This window comes from Gobio gobio (assembly GCF_949357685.1).
Source record: "Gobio gobio genome assembly, chromosome: 21".
Lineage (NCBI taxonomy): Eukaryota > Metazoa > Chordata > Actinopteri > Cypriniformes > Gobionidae > Gobio > Gobio gobio.
Genome location: NC_137117.1, coordinates 3,376,642 through 3,394,079, shown reverse-complemented (window position 1 = coordinate 3,394,079; position 17,438 = coordinate 3,376,642). Strand labels below are relative to the sequence as shown.

At 41.2% G+C, this 17,438-nt stretch overlaps 1 protein-coding gene across 1 annotated transcript in view; it reads left to right on the top strand.

The window, feature by feature from the left end:
* Positions 1-17,137, top strand: part of LOC307117679 (E3 ubiquitin-protein ligase TRIM39-like) — a 58,383-nt gene extending 41,246 nt beyond the window's left edge. The window contains exons 3-5 of the mRNA XM_079802672.1: positions 14,853-15,003; positions 15,342-15,368; positions 15,485-17,137. Coding sequence (XP_079658798.1) covers positions 14,853-15,003; positions 15,342-15,368; positions 15,485-16,032 — 726 coding nt within the window. The 3' untranslated portion in view covers positions 16,033-17,137. The remainder of the gene's footprint in view (positions 1-14,852; positions 15,004-15,341; positions 15,369-15,484) is intronic.
* Positions 17,138-17,438: the final 301 nt, after the last annotated feature.

The following is a 17,438-nucleotide window of genomic DNA, read 5'->3' as shown; positions in this document are numbered from 1 at the left end:
TCCTTCAAAAGTGAAGGCCGTACGAGGTCGGCTTTCTTTTGCTAGAGGAACTGACCAGAACCCATTAGCCAGGTCGATTTTAGACAATATCTTCCCGTTTTGTAGATTATTCGTTGCATCTTTTGCATTAATAAGATATCTAGTATCAGGTACTGTTACCTTGTTTAATGCCTTGAAATTGTTTACAAGACGGAACGTCCCGTCCCCCTTCTTCACTGCCTGGAGGGGGCTGTTGGTTGGACAATTTTCCTGTATGCTAATTACCTTCTTACTAATTAGTTCCCCTATGGTTTGCCTTATTTCTTCATAAGCTGCTTTGTTCAGAGGGTATTGTCTTTGTGGCGCAGGGATTCCTCCCATTATAGTATATTCATATTTATTCGATAATTTTCCACAATCATTTTTACTCTTTGCGCAGTTATTTTTATATTTCTCGAGTAATGTTCTCAACTCGTTTTTTGGTAATAGAGTCTCGTTTACAACCCTATTTATTTCTTGCCCCAGGTCGACCGTTTTAAGCCAGTTAACTTGTTTAACTTTATCTTGGACTTTCTCCCTCATTTCCTTAATCAAAACAGCATCTTTCAGACACATTAAATTGGAGCTATCTACAAGGCAGTGTATTCCTTCCCAGAGATATCTATCTCTTAACACAGGCTTCATTTCATCACTAAAGCCATATACCCTATATTTCCCTTTTAGTTTAATGGCCTCTGCAGGCAATTGTTTTATTGTCGTAACTTCTGCTCCTGTACCCAAAAGGAACCGAACCCCTTTATAATTGATATAGAGGTCTTTATCTTCTGTTTCTTCTACTAAATCCGAGGCTATGGCCGCTTTTCCCGGGGTTTTTTCATCCTATTGCGTATTCTCTCTCTCCGTCTTATTAGATTTGACTTTTTTAGGTTCTGTCTTCTTATTTTTCTTTTTGTCCATGTGGGCCTTTTTCTGTTCATCAGACATCTTAGCCCATTTTTCTGGTTCAATATAATTATTTGTTCCACCCGTGTTTTTCAGCTGCGCGGGTCTAGCCTGAGGTTTAGATTTTTGATAGTTTGGTGCATTAGGCCGCTTTCCACTAGGTCTGAATTTCTGTCTGTCATTTGACCCGACTTTTTCTTTCTGAAAATTAGATTTTTGCTTGCCCCTAGCTTTCTCTGTGGGCCTATTCCTTTCCAGTCCTGAACTGTCCTTCATACTTTGTCTTCTAATCGTTTCTCGATCATATCTTGCTGCAAATTTAGATAATTCGGACCAGTCAGTTTCTGCCCCCCAACTTGCAATCTCTCTGCAGCCTGGCAGTTCTGCTGCTATCTTTTTTAATCTGGCTAACATTTTTGTTTCAGTCCACCCTTCTCTAGCTTTTTCAGAGAGATAAGGCCACAATCCTGTTGTTTTTACAATCTCTACCTCCTTTCTAAATTCAGCTTCCTTATCAATTCCAATTACCTGTGAACTGTTGTCTTTTAAGGTTTCCAATCTTAAGGATAACCCAGTGTGGTATTTAATCATTTGTTCAATTAGGCTTTTTGTGACATTCAGCGTTTCCCCCAATTCGGCTACCATATTAGCTTTAATCATTAAATTATTTTGTGCACCTGGGAATCTCATATTCTGCAATAGCTGAATGGAAGTAATGCTGTTGGTCTTTGCCTGTCTTTTCGGACCCCGTCTTGGTGGAGGCCTAACTTCCTCATCTGATTCTGAATTTACTCTTCCCTTTTCTTGCCTAGAGATGGCGGCCATAAGTGACAAATCTACTTGTGCTTTGGGAGGAAGTAACCTCTTCTTGTTGCTCTCCTCCTCTCTGTCGGAAGTTGAGTAATCAGAATCAGACAGAGGCTCGGATGATTCATCTGTATCATCTATCCCTTTTCTATATTTTCCCCTTTCAAAGTCCTCCTCACTACTCTCCCTGAAAACTTTTTTAGTCTTATGTTCGTCTTTATCAGGTTTTTGTTGTTTTCTGGGAGCTTTCTCTTTAGTGGGCGGTAACTCTCGGTGGGTAGCTTCTCTTAACTTCCAAACATCATTGATGGTTGGTTCCTGCCTGTCTTTCCTCTTTTCATCTAGCAGCATATAACACAACGATTTTTGCATACAATCTAATTGTTCTGCTAACATATCTGTTTTAGCTTTTGAGCTAATTCCTGGCATATCTAGGATTTCATCAGCAGTGGGTCCACAGGCTAGTTTTAATATTTTCTGACCTGGTCCCTTAACGTTTGCTAGGTACGAATCTCCCACATTGAGAACAATACCGGGACAAGTCAAAAAAGTTCTTCCTCCCAAAGTGTCATGTTCTCTTTGGTGGGAGCTGCTTCGCCTCTCATGTGATTGGCTTCTAGATTTTTTATAATTAATTTTTTTTCTACGAGGTATTTCCTCATCTTCAGTATATTCTGAACTCGAACTTTTATCGGATTTTTCCTCTACCCTTATACTATAGTTATCTTTATTTTTCCGTTCAGTGGATGTCTGATACGGCCTAAACGCATTTTTTCCTATTTCCCATGATCCTTCCCCTGTTATCAGGAATCTGAATACGGTAACGAAGGCATTGTGTTTAGGAATTGTTCCTGTCTCTATTGATGCCATTCTACACTCTTTGTCGAAATGGCCATAGTCATTTCCTGCCGCTCCCTCCCTGTCAGTGTATTCTGAAGGGGTGGGGGAGTCGGCCTGAACCAATGCTTCTGTATTGGGAACACCATTTTTAATTACTCGTATAGTAACCCCTTTAACAATTGGAACTGTAGTTTCACTGCATCCAATATCTACAGTAACTTTTTTACTTCTACTTGACGCCCCCACGTTTTTAACTAGTTTTCTTAAGCTTCCTACGTTAGCGGTGTACAAAGTATCTCCAATGGTTAATATTTCCTCGTTTCCTTCAAGACCCGCATTTTTTAGTCGTTCAGATAATTCATCTTGTGAGAGCAAATTGATATTAGCTATCTTATCCATAACTGTGTATCTGTTCCTCTGAAAGTTACTTTTGGTAAAAATCCTTTAACAATTGAGGTTCTAGTATTGGGTACTCTCTGGTCCCACAGCGCTGTCCTCCAGATTATTACCGGTTTAACAATAGAAATATTCTCCTCAGGCGTCCCTGAGATATATTTCTAAATGTTAAATGAGGAAGTTACTTTCCTAGTAAATTCCCCCCTGTGCATATGAGACTCTGTTAGAGCATTTGAATCGAAACGCTTTATTGATTCTTATTTGTATTGTTCAATCGGATTCAATTAGGTTGGGCAATTTAAATTGCTACCATCCCGGACGAGCCCCCATGTTGGGAAACCGGTATCGTTCCCGTTCCTGATTAACCCTTAAAATACAATGTTAACCATTGCAAGTAAGCAGTCTTTTACTGTCAGGTCAGAATTAGGCCTAAACCTACCTAGCTCGTTTTCATTATACCAGCAATCTAGTGATATGAAACCAATCCCTCAATCAAACAATATAGAATCAATAAACAGTCAATAACCTGTTTAATAAGAGCATGCTCACCGTCCAGCTGAGTTCCTCATCGAAGGTTAGTTGACTTTGGGCCTTGTAAGGTGTAACAAAAAATGCTCTGTCTTATTCTTTATAGAACTGTCTTTATAAGCTGAAGTAAAGAACTAAAAAACAATACTTTGTCTTTATAAAATGAAAATTTATTTATACAAAAGATAAAAATACTGGTTATACAATGACAAAAATGGATTAGCAAAAATAACAAAAGGTTACAGATAATACTTCAGCTTAGCCATTCTCAAACAGACAATTCTGTATGAGTGGATCAGTATACAGGTGGTTACCTTGTATGCAGTTCAAAAGCAATAGATGTAAAAAACTAACTTGTTCTCGTCCGAGCAATTCAAGTTAAGATAATACAGCAGAGCAGTTAGAGCAAAATAATCATAGAAAATAGTATTCACCTATGATGGTACATCAATCAAAAACCAAAAAGAATGCACACCGAGTAGCAATTTCTCCGTAGTATTTATACAGAATCAAAAGGTGATGAAGGCATCTGGGTTTTTCCAAAGAGGAACTAAAGTTCATCACGAGTCTCTTGAGCATGACCATCACCCCTCGAAAGAGGAACTGAAGTCCACTTTAGTCTCTTGAAATTATAGCATGATCATGGCCCCTAGACAGACGATGCCATCTTCTGCAGTTTCTTCCATGCCTTGATATTCTTTCGACCTTTTCTCCCCTTTTGTTTAGGATCTTGTCTTTTGTGTGTGTGTGTGTGTGTGTATGTATCTGGAAGTGTATTTGCAAGTTCACTAAGATTAATAAAACAATTTTCCCGAACAACCCGACCAAGAGAAGGAGATAACTTAAGCTTAACTGCCACTGGACTGACGACCTTGACAATACTGAATGGCCCAATGAATCGCGGAGCCAGCTTACGAGATGACTCACGGAGAGGCAGATCCTTGGAAGAAAGCCAAACCTTTTGTCCACAAATGTAACGGGGAGGAGGTCGCCGGTGGCGGTCAGCCGCAGCTTTGTTTCGTCTGGAACTTTGTAATAAGAGTGTTCTAGCTCTCCTCCAGGTGCGTTTGCACCTTTGGACAAAAGCTAGAGCAGACGGAACCGCTGCATCGGGTTCTTGTGATGGGAACAGAGGAGGTTGAAACCCAATAGAAGATTCAAACGGGGAGAGATTGGTCGAGGAAACGGGAAGTGAGTTGTGAGAATACTCGACCCAGGGTAGCTGTTGGCACCAGGAGTTCGGATAACGAGACGACAGACAGCGGAGCGTACGACCGAGATCCTGATTAGCCCGTTCACATTGTCCATTGGTCTGCGGGTGATAACCAGAAGACAAGCTGGCAGTAGCGCCGATCTGTCTACAAAACTCCTGCCAGAAACGCGAGATGAACTGAGGACCCCTATCTGAAACCACGTCAGTCGGAAGACCGTGTAAACGAAAAACATGGTTAATCAGAACCTGAGCCATCTCTTTTGCAGAAGGAAGTTTGGGCAGGGGAATGAAATGAACTGCTTTAGAGAAGCGATCCACCACAGTCAATATAACAGTGTTACCATCAGACGCCGGTAAGCCGGTGACAAAATCAAGGGCTATGTGAGACCAGGGGCGGGAGGGCACGGGCAAAGGTTTAAGCAGACCAACGGATGGTTGATGAGAGGCTTTATTACGAGCACAAACCTGACAGGCTAACACAAACTGTCTGACATCCGAACCCATAGAGGGCTACCAAAAACGCTGACGGACGGTTGCCAACGTTCTCCGAACCCCGGGATGGCCGACAAACCTGGATTCATGACACCACCGGACGACATCGGAGCGCACCGCCTCGGGAACCCACAGACGACCCACCGGGCACCCCTCAGGGACCTCCACCCCTCGACCGGCCTCTCTCACCCGCTGTTCGATGCCCCAGACGAGAGCCCCAACCACCCTCCCCTCCGGGATGATGGTCTCGGACCGCTCAGACTCTGTGCCACCGAACAGACGGGAGAGAGCGTCAGGTTTAACGTTCTTAGAGCCCGGCCGGTACGAGAGGGTGAAGTTAAAACGATCAAAGAAGAGCGCCCAGCGAGCCTGTCTGGATGTTAACCTCCTGGCTGAACGGATGTATTCTAGATTCTTGTGGTCCGTCCAGACCAGAAAGGGCTCCGAGGCTCCTTCTAACCAGTGGCGCCATTCACCCAAGGCGAGTCTAACCGCCAGCAGCTCCCGGTTACCTATGTCGTAATTACGTTCAGCTGGGTTTAACCGGTGAGAAAAAAAAGCGCACGGATGCACTTTCCCGTCAATGGGGGACCGCTGAGACAAAACGGCGCCTACCCCGACATCAGAGGCATCTACCTCCACTATAAATTGGTAAGCCGGATCAGGAAAAGAAAGAACAGGCGCAGAGATGAAACGGGACCTTAATTCATCAAAGGCTTTCTGAGCTTCGTTATTCCAACGGAAACCTACTTTAGTGGAAGTAAGAGTAGTAAGGGGTCTAGCAATCTGACCGAAATTTCTGATAAAACGCCGGTAAAAATTGGCGAAACCCAGAAATCGCTGTAACTCCTTACGTGTGTCGGGTACTGGCCAATCAGCGACTGCTTTGATCTTAGCGGGATCGGGACGAATCTCCCCAGCTGCGATAACAAAACCCAAGAACGAAACCGACTCCTTGTGGAACTCGCACTTCTCCGCCTTGACAAATAACTGATTCTCCAATAACCGTTGTAAGACTAGGCGAACCTGCTGGGTGTGTATCTGCATAGAAGGGGAGAAGATGAGAATGTCATCTAGATACACAAAGACAAACTTGTTAATCATGTCTCCCAACACTTCATTTACCATAGTCTGGAAGACAGCTGGTGCGTTCGCGAGACCGAACGGTAAAACGGAGTATTCCCAGTGTCCCGAAGGGGTATTAAACGCTGTCTTCCACTCATCGCCCTCCCTTATGCGAACCAAGTGATAAGCATTGCGCAGATCTAACTTGGTGAAGACACAAGCTCCCTGTAATAATTCGAAGGCAGTCGACATTAATGGTAAGGGGTACTTATTTTTGACAGTAATGTCATTTAACCCTCTGTAATCAATACACGGACGGAGGGAGCCGTCTTTCTTCTTAACAAAGAAAAAACCTGCCCCAGCGGGGGAGGTGGAGCGGCGAATGAGACCGGCGGCAAGAGCTTCGTTAATGTATTTATCCATAGCCTCTCTTTCAGGACCAGAAAGGGAAAAAACGCGACCCCTCGGCGGAAAAGTACCTGAGAGGAGATCGATAGCACAATCATACGACCGGTGAGGAGGCAGGGACGTAGCTCGAGCCTTACTGAACACCCGATGTAGATCAGAATACTCCGCCGGAACTCCTGAGACATCGACCGCAGGAACCTGTAAAACAGGACAAACAGGACCAGGACCAAGACAAGAGACATGACAAGACGGTGACCATGACAATACAACACTATTCTGCCAATCAACGTGAGGATTATGCCTAGTCAACCAGTCGTGTCCTAAAATGATGGGTGACTGGGAAGAATGTAACAAAAAAAATTTGACATCCTCAAGGATGATTGCCAGAAACTAAAAAACTTACAGAGGGAGTGCAGTGACTGATCTCTGCCATGTGTTGACCCTTCAACGTAAAAGCAGATAATTTATCAGTAAGGGGCACAGCAGGAATGCCCCAAGACTCGGCTAAAGACACGTCCATAAAACTCGCCTCGGCACCGGAATCCAGCAGAGCCTGTGAGTGAAACACATGATTATCGAAGTAGATGGAGACAGCCAGTAAGGTACGAGATCCGAGAGAAGAACTGATCTGAGACACGCCCACCGATACTCCCGGAACTACCGGCGGGCGTACCCTTTTACCGGGCAGTTTAGAGCCTTATGCCCCGGTTAACCACAGTACAAACAAAGGCTGTTGACGAGTCGGTGTTGTCTCTCCTCAGCGGTAAGCCGGAGCCGACCCAGTTGCATAGGCTCTCCCGAGGAGGAAGATGGTGTAGAGGTGTTGTCATTCGCACGCAGCGAAGGGTCGAGAAAAAGATGTTGAACCGAGCGACGAACCCTCCGCTGTCTGTGACGAGCCTCGACTCGGAGAGCCAGATCGATAGCTGCTCCCAGAGAGACGGGAAGATCATGAGACGCAATCTCATCCTGTATGTTCTCGTTGAGTCCTCTCAAGAACTGAGCTTTCTGGGCTGCATCATTCCACCCGCTGGAAACGGCAAGGGTCCGAAACTCAATAGCGTAATCTGTGACAGAAAATTTGTCCTGGGTGAGATGGGTCAATTCGGCCGCAGCTAAATCACCTTGCACTGTCCGGTCAAAAAGCCTGATCATCTCAGAACGAAGAGACTCAAATGATGAACAACAAGGTTCCTGTGCCTCCCAGACTGCCATTCCCCAGTCTCGCGCTCTGCCCGTGAGAAGAGTGAGAAGATATGCTACCTTCGACACCTCGGCGGCATACCTCCGAGGCTGGAGCGCAAAGACTAGGGAGCACTGTGACAGAAAAGCTCTGCAGGTCTTGGCGTCTCCGTCGTAATTAGGAGGATTAACTGCCTGAGGCTCACGTTCGGATCCGCTCGGAATCTCAGCTAATGGAGTGGAACCCTCTCTCTCTCCAACAACCTGTGCCACCTGCTCCAACCTGTTGTGGATCTCAGTTAGTCGACCAGATAGTAGTTGAAAATCATGGGAAGCATCTGTGAGTAAGGAGGAGTGCTGATCCAATCGCGCCCCTTGCTGGGCCAAGACCGCCTGAACAGACTCTCCGCTCGCCTGACTTGCAGACTCCATTCTTTGGCGCGTTCGTCCTGTGAGGAACGAGACTGAGGAATCTGATGCAAGTAAAACAAGTTTATTAATCGATGAGGACAGACAGCAGATAGCTCAGAAGTAAATCCCATCCGCTTCTCAGGGTAAACAGTCACACGGTACAGTCCTCCACAGTCCACAGATCAGCGGTAGAAAACTCAGATATGCGGTGTTCTCTGGAACACAATGAATGTTCAACCGGCTCCAGTCTAAAGACAAGACAAACCGATGAGCAACATAGAAAAAGAGACAATTGTTCACAGGATACACAGTACCGAGAGAAGATGAAGATGCCAGCTCCAGTCTAAAGGCGAGACACGCTGACAGCAGATAAGTCCAAAGTTCCACAGAGATAATCCACTGGAGAGAGAGGAACCCACTGAGATATACAAACAGAGCAGGTGAGAGGAGAAACGGACCGAGGCAAACACAGTCTCAGCAAAGTCCTGGAGGCAAAACAAAGGTGAATAACAAAAATAAACACAATCAAGACCAACAAGAGCCGGACAACACACGGCAGCGATCACCCGGGAGAAAACAACGAACGCGCAATGAACACAGAACATCAGGACATTAAATAGAGAGACGAACACAAGACAACAGTGGAAAACAATCAGGGATAACGAGGAGGGAGGAGACAGAGAGTGCACATGTGGAACACAGAAGGTAAACAAACAATAGTGCAGTCGATCACACAGGAATCCTGACACCTAAGTATCCATATGTAGGACAATTATGAAACCAGGCCCACTTGTAGTGATGGCAATGAATAGTAATCTGACCAAATCTGGGGTCTTTTGAACCAGCTCTTTAGCCCCACAACCAGCTCAAACATTAACTTTTCAAATGGTTATAACTTTTAAACCTTTTGTCATAGAAATCATTTTTAGACCTTTACACCTGATTCATCGTCTCATGCTGTTCACATTCAATATCTCACATTAAGCCCATTACAGTAGTCGCCATTATATAAAGCACTGTAGCAACACCTATGGGTCAAGAGATCCAAAATGGCTATTTTTGCTCATAACTTTTGAAATATTTACCAGAAAATTATGCTTTGTGTCTGCGGATTCCTTGGGTCATGCTGAATGCGTCAATACTGACTCTTTTTAACACTTTGACATATCGACACAAAATTTGGTAGGATTCATTGTCAGCATGTCCTGAAGGAACCTGAGAAGTTTGAACACAGAGCCACCTAGTGTCCCAGAGATATAGGGTTTTTAATGAAAAGGTTCTTTCAGCTTTACAGTTTTTGTAAGAATAAAAATCAACAAAGACTTTTTGCTTTCCTGTTCAAACCCACTCTTTCTTACCACCATTTGTAATTCCTAAAGTCACAAGATCAAGGCTTGTTGGCCAAGATGTGTGTACATCGGAGGTCTGCTGACGGTTACACCTTTAGTACAGTGGGTGAAGCTGTAATTTGCTGATTGGTCAGTTTGAATGTCTCACATTGTGGTTTCAGTCACACAGTCAAGGAAGGGATAAAAGAAGATTGTAACTGTTGCTCTGTCTCTTCATTTTCTAGGCGCTCTTTTCTTGGGGCCTTCTCTTTGGCTCTTCTCTTTCTCTAGTTCTAGTCCCGGGGCTCTGGGGAACCAGAGCTAGAGAAAAGTAGTGGCCTAATGGTTAGAGAGCCGGACTGGTAACCTGAAGGTTGCGAGTTCGAATCTCAATACTCAATTCTCTGCCCACTGCTCCGGGTGTGTGTGTCTACGGTTTGCAGTGTGTGTTCACTACTCACTGCTACTATTGTGTGTGCACAAACTTGGATGGGTTAAATGCAGTGGACAAATTCTGAGTACGAGTTATTATTCTTGGCCTTCACGACAAAACGACTTATTGCCAACGACAGAAATAAGTTAGAATAGCAAAATAGCAAAAGTGGTATCACTTTCACACTCACACACAACAACGCTCTCGTGCACATTTTGCTATTCTAACTTATTTCTGTCGTTGGCATAAGTAGCAATGGGGGGTAATAGACAAGAATTGTACAGTTTTACACCATCATGCTAATAACGTTTCTTTAGTCGTTTGTCAATCCTTTAGCCTGAGCCATCCTTACAGTTCCCAAACCTGATGAGCTGCTGTAAAACAAAGGTTCTGGTTCTCTCTTAAGCAGTTATTTAATTTAATATTTTAGTAATTTAGTTAATATTTTAATAACTTTAGTTAGTTTTAGTAATTTATTTTAATGTCTATAGTTTTTACTTATTTTTATATCTTAGTTATGTCTTAGTTATTTTAGTACATCAAGTTACATTAAACGAAAATAAAAAAAAATGCAATTCACCTAATCTGCATGTTTCAGTAGGGGAAACTAGGGATTTGTGCGTTTGTGTGGTTTTAGTTTCAGTTAACTACTGTGTAATAAATCTGGCACAGAGTCAAAAATCTCCACTTCTACAGCACTTACTCACACACCACACTTTAGAGTTATTACTAAGAGTTCATATAACATTTTCTTCACTAAGCTCACAATACTTTGAACATTTTATTCCTAAAAACATGAAAATTATTTTGACAGTATTTTCTATTTTATGGAGTGATACAAAGAGAAATCCAGAATTTCCTCTGTAAAAACCTTTAAAGGGTCATAACACACACAGTTTCTGCCAGTTTCATGTTAATCTTGAGTACCTATAGAGTAGTGTTGATCCTTCATATCTCCCAAGAGTCTTTAGTTTTATCAGATTTTATCAGACAGATACACTGTACCGATTCTTTCAAAAAACAGCCGATCTCGTGGAGGCGTGCAGTGGGCGGAGCTAAAGAGTCACACACACACACACACTCACACAATCCCTGGATACATTTTTATTCACTATATGTTCGTGTTGTTCACATTTTATGCACTTACATGCTGATTGCCAACAAAACACACATTTGATGCAGTTTCACTCACCGCCTGTGGTTTCCACTTATGACCAGTGTTGGGAGTAACGCGCTACAAAGTAACACGTTACTGTAATTCCACTACTTTTAGCGGTAACGTGCAAGTAACTAAATATTTTTTTATTCAAGTAACGCAATTACAATAACTGAAATTTAAATGAGTTCGTTACTCGTGTTACTCTCTTTTGTGAAAAATGAACGCTTGCAGACAAGAAGCTCAGATCTAGGCCCTAGCCTGGCCCGTGTTTTTTTTTTTTCTTTCTTTTTTATCCTCCCAATTACACATTGTTGCTGCCATTAAAATAGTTCAGTTTTGTTTTTAATGTTAAAATAGTTATATTTCGTTTCGTTTATTTATTAAGTTAATTTAGAATTTTTTTTAGCATTTTTTGTTTGTTAAATTAAAGTTTTTGTTTTTCAAGTGACAACCAAGCGGCCAGCGGCCGACAGTGAGTTAACCCAACGCTTTAGCCTCTCAAATCAACACTTGACTTGTCTTGCCTATAATAAAATCCATAGATATCAAACACTTCAAGCATCACAATGTTAGTTTAAACTACTATCCCCATCACCACCACAGTAAAAAGGCATTTTTTTATAAGTTGAGGTCAGGCGTAGGCGCTCACAAACGAAACAGGCTACACAATCTTAAAAAAATAAAAATAAAAACATGTAGGTTGTCTTACCTTACATCTCTCTGCAAAACGAATATAATCCGATCTTCTATTCCCTCGCTATATGCACATTTAACAGAGTTCACGTCAACGAAAGCAAAAGATATGAGCTGCATTTTATTTATCAGTTAAAAGATCAAAGGCCGCAATATGAGAGAGCGAACTAAGCACTGCTAAGATCATTCAGTCTCATTAGTTTTAATGAAGATGATTGTGTTTTTGAGCGTCTAAGACTTCCTTTCAGTTTCACTTGCGGCAGGTTGCGTGTTGGCTTGCTTTACTCATTTGCGGCAACGCATGTTGCACCTTCTGAATTGGTTGTTTGAGTGATCGGATTTAAATCCGTATCGAAAAAATCTCAGAAGGCATTTACTTCTGGGGTCTCATTTATAATGCGTGCGTACGCACAAAACGGGGCTGGAAACATACGTACGCCAGTTGCCACGCAAAGGTTGTGATCTATAAAAAACAAACTTGACGGGAGAATGTGTGCACCTTTAAGCAAACTTTGAGCCGTGCGTACGCACATCCTGGAGACAAAGGGAATTGGCGACACAGATGGTGAGGTCGTGAACTGAAGTTAGATTTGTAGAAAATAAATGTGAGAAGAACGATTATAAGAATTAATGACATTTAATTTTCACTCCATTTCATACGTTATATCCACATTATCATGAAGATTAAATCCAACAGTGTTATTTGTGCCGATTGTTTTAGGCTATATTCCTGTAGTAAAATCCAAACGTAATTCAAAATGTATTAAGAAAAATGCGTACGAACTCTTTTACAAGAGTGAGAAAAGTAATGAAGTAAGAACAATTTAAAACTCTGTTTTCATATTGATATACACATTTACATTAATTTTCCAGTTTCATTAATGGCGATATGCACTGAAATTACATAAAGTCATTACTCAGAATTGAAACAAAAATTATATAAATTTAGATAGACATGTGGAGGTGCTACTTTGATTAGTTTTCCTGTGACACGCTGCTTTAATGACAGCAAGGATAGGTTCATTCCAATAATTCATCTTTAAACTAAACTGCAGATCTCATGGTATGACAAAATATGTTTTAGTGCGAACGATGATCAGTGATGCACACTTACTTCGATATCACAGACACTGCAGGATTCGGTGGTCGAACGGTCCATTACCCGGTTTGAATAGGTCCAATGATAACAGCTTACTTTAGCCTACAACCACAGCTGCACGGACACGGAGTGTAAAGACATTTTCACAAAATTATGAAAAATACCAAAAAATTAAGATTTGCATGTTTCCTTTTTTTAAATACATTGTCAGTGACGCTCTGAGTCAGATGATTGTATTTATGCTGCAATAAATAAGTAGGCCTATCTGTTTAAATTAAAATAGCCTAAACATTCTATATGTTCACATTATCAGCAAAACTGTATGAATTTGAGTTAAAGGGTTTAAAATTAACAAAATATTTTAAATTAAAATAACATTTGGCCCGTGGAAATTAATGAATAAACTTTATTTTAAAAAAATATCTGAGAAGTATTTTATACAATTTTGTTTTTATGGATATTTTGATATATTTATTCTAAAACATAAAAAAGATATTGGATGATTGTCAGCAATGTACTGTGTAAGGCACAAATGGCATTTATAGTCTGTATCTAATATTTTTCCATGTCTTGTACCTTTGACAGGGTTAAACATGGGGTCACGTGGATGGTAATGTGCATGCAAATGATATGCAAATGAGGTGATGCATAGTAAAACTAGGCGTTGTAAGCTCCATATATGGTGATTTCTGCAGGAGACGGGGTGGAGATGCACGTACGCACAATCTTCTGCTGGCTGTGATTTATAAAGGGATTTTTGCGCAGGTTCTGACGTACACATGGTTTATTAAATCTGATTTTTTTTGTGCGTACGCAAAATCTATCTTTTGTGCGTATGTACACTTTTAGTAAGGTTTATACGCAAAGTTTTTTAAATGAGACCCCTGGTCTTTTCACAATCGGATAGATATCTGGTCAGAGAAAACGAATGAAGTGAGCAGGTGTAAAAAGGCCATAACTCTCCCAGTATACTCTCCCAGCTGCGCCGAGGGAACGCTCACTGCTGCTGCTGGACACTAAACACTTTACTACTGCTTGATTTGAAGGCCTTTTGCCCTGTTGATTACAATAAATAGGTCTAAAATTTATGTTTGACTGGTCAGTACTGTTCAAATTTACATTTAAAAAGCAGACATAAATGTAACTGAAAAGTTACTTTCCCTAGTAACTAATTACTTTTGATATTCAGTAATTGGTAAAGTAATTCAATTACTTTTAAAAGAAGTAACTAGTAACTGTAACTAATTACTAATTTTCAGTAACTTGCCCAACACTGCTCATGACTGGGATCTTTTACCGCTGGGACCGTTCTGTCTTTCAGTTTCAAATCCAGCGCCAAACTCTGCCTTCTTTATAAAATTTTCTTCAGTGAAATGTCGGGAACAAACAAATACACATGCACAACTCTGTTGCTGCTCTGGAAACACAAACTGCATCCACTGTTTCCTTAACTCTGGGTTATTTGTGAAGCTGAACAAGGTGATCTTTCCCTCACACACACACACACACACTTCTTTAGTGACTGTAGATTTTGTGGTCTAAAAACAAAATGACAGCGGCTTCCATAACCCGAACAAAGCTTGTTGATGGATGCGCTCTTGCTCTCGCTCTGGTTGATAATGTGTGTGTGTGTGTGTGTGTGTGTGTGGGTGTGCGCGCGCTCATCCGGTAGAAGTGCCCATACAAGGAACCCCCCCTCAATGTTCAGATGTCGGTTCTGAATATTTAATCTAATCAGTGCATATTTAATTAGACAATGCCTCATTTATTTAAATATTTCAGAAAAGCTCCTGCATAAAACCAATTGAATTAACAGCTTTAGAAATAATGAACACATTTAACAGTCCTCTCTCTCTCTCTCTCGCTCTCTCCTGTAGATGAGCTCATCCCTGTACAGTCGTCCACACACCAGGAACTGGACTGAGATCAGGATTGACTCTGATGTGAATGTGAACTCTCTGATTAGAGCTTTGACTGAACTGAAGAAAACTCTAAATAGGACTCTACGTGAAAAACTCTATCAAATCGGTATGGGAAAAGTTTATATATATATATATATATATATAGTGAATATTGTATAGATATTGTTAATAACTAATAAAATATGTTTTTACAAGGAATATTAAGGGTTAAATATTATTTTGTTTGCATTGGTGACCTGCTGGTGGTCACCACAGACAATTATTTTATCTCTGTCTGCAAAAGATCACACTGTTGATAAATATAACCAAAACATAACTTCAACTTGCCATGTTACCATTAGACTGGTGTGATAAAATCACTAAACCCAGTCTATGTAAAGTCACTGTTAACCTGAAATGATTCCTATAAATAATTCATCATTATATTGTCATCTGTGTTCACAGGGTTGAAGTTTGTGCAGAAGTTTGCAGGTACAGTGTGACTGACACAATACACTCACAATATTTCTGTTTATAATCTGTATTATATACTGTACATCTGAACATGTTTGTTCTGAAGTTGATTGATAATGCCTGATCTCTCTCAGTGAATGTGACTCTGGATCCTGATACAGCACATCCATCTATCATCCTTTCTGAGGATGGAAAACGGGTCATTGATGGCAGGAAGCAGGACGTCCCAGAAAACCCAAAGAGATTTGATTATGATTTGAGTGTTTTGGCAAAGCAGGGATTCAGTTCAGGGAAATTTTACTATGAGGTGCAGGTGAAGGGAAAGAATGAGTGGGATTTAGGAGTGGCCAGAGAATCCATTAACAGGAAGGGGAGGCTCACACTGACTCCTGATAATGGATTCTGGAGTCTGATTCTTAGGAAAGAGAATCAATATTTTGCTTGTGAACGTCCACCTGTCTCTTTATCTCTGAGAGTGAAACCTGAGAAGGTGGGTGTGTTTGTGGATTATGAGGAGGGTCTGGTCTCTTTTTATGACGTGGAGTCCAGATCTCATATCTACTCTTTCACTGGTCAGACTTTCACTGACAAACTCTATCCAATATTGAGCCCATTCGATAAATATAAAGTCAAATACTCAATCCCACTGATCATCACACCGGTCTCACCTTTAATGGATTAGAATATGTGAATAAAAACCAAACATAAATTTGCACAAGGCAGAATCAAGAAGATTTTAAATACAATTGTAAAGAATATTAATGTGATACAAGTGAACAAAATTAACTGTATATTCAGGTCTTTAAAAAAATCAGTCACTGATAAAACAGCAACTATTGTGAAATATTTTTGTGTAGGATTGAAAATAATCAAAGATATTTGAAAATGAACAAAGACATTTGCTTTAATGTTTCAACCCCCACAAGAACCATTTGGAATTCCTAAAGACAAAGAGATGCTGAAGGCCTGTAGGCCAAAATGTGTGTCACACCTTTACAGTGGGGGAAGATTTAAGAATTATATGATCGGCCAGTTTGAATGTCTCATATTGGGGTTTCAGTCACATTTAAATTAAAGATTGGTATCAAAGAGCACACCCAGGTTCCGACGACGAGCACTTGACAGAGCAGCCATCAAGTGTTAGACAGTATTCTACTTGTGGAGAATTTAAAAAAATATTTTTTTTCTGAATTGAGTTGCAGGAAATTACTAGTCATCCAATGTTTTATATCAGCTATGCATTCCGTTAATCTTGTGAATTGGTAAGTTTCTCAGGGCATGAAGAAATACAAAGCTGAGTATCGTCAGCATAACAATGAAAACTAACGCCATGCTTCCTAATGATATCTCCCAGTGGTAGCATGTACAGGGTGAAGAGCAACGGTCGTAGCACTGAGCCTTGCGGTACTCCTGTCACGGTTCATGAATTCACTGAATCATTCTCTCTCCATGTGTTTGTGGTTGTGTTGGAGGCGTGGTCACTGATTGCAGCTGATCAGATTATCAGAGCCAGCTGCGGCTGATCAATGTGTCTATTTAATGTCTCATCATCCACCTTGTGTTTGTCAGATCATTTCTGTTCTCCTGTGTGCATGTCCTGTTCCTGGCTGTCTCTGAATCCAGACACGAAACACAAGAACACAGTGTTCAGTGGTCATCTGTTAGGCTGGTTGCCCATTCGTGTCCCTGCGCTGCCAAGAGAGGACTGCCGAGCACCTTGATTCATCTGACCCACTGCTACCACTCTTATTGGATTAATCTCATTAAACACTGTTATTGTAACTCGCATTTGAATCCTCCCTTATTGGACCTGACAACTCCATACTGAACTTGTGATCGGTGTGACATCTCTTCATTTACTGCTACAAACTATTAACGGTCAGATAAGTATGATTTAAACCATGCCAATGCAATTCCACTAATGCAAACATCATTTTCGAGTCTATTCGAAAATTATTGCAAATGATGTGCTAACTAGTTCTGATTCGGTATTGACTTTGAAGTGCTACCTATTACAATATTCAATTCAATTCACATTTATATGTATAGCACTTTTCACAATACATGTCGTTTCAAAGCAGCTTCACA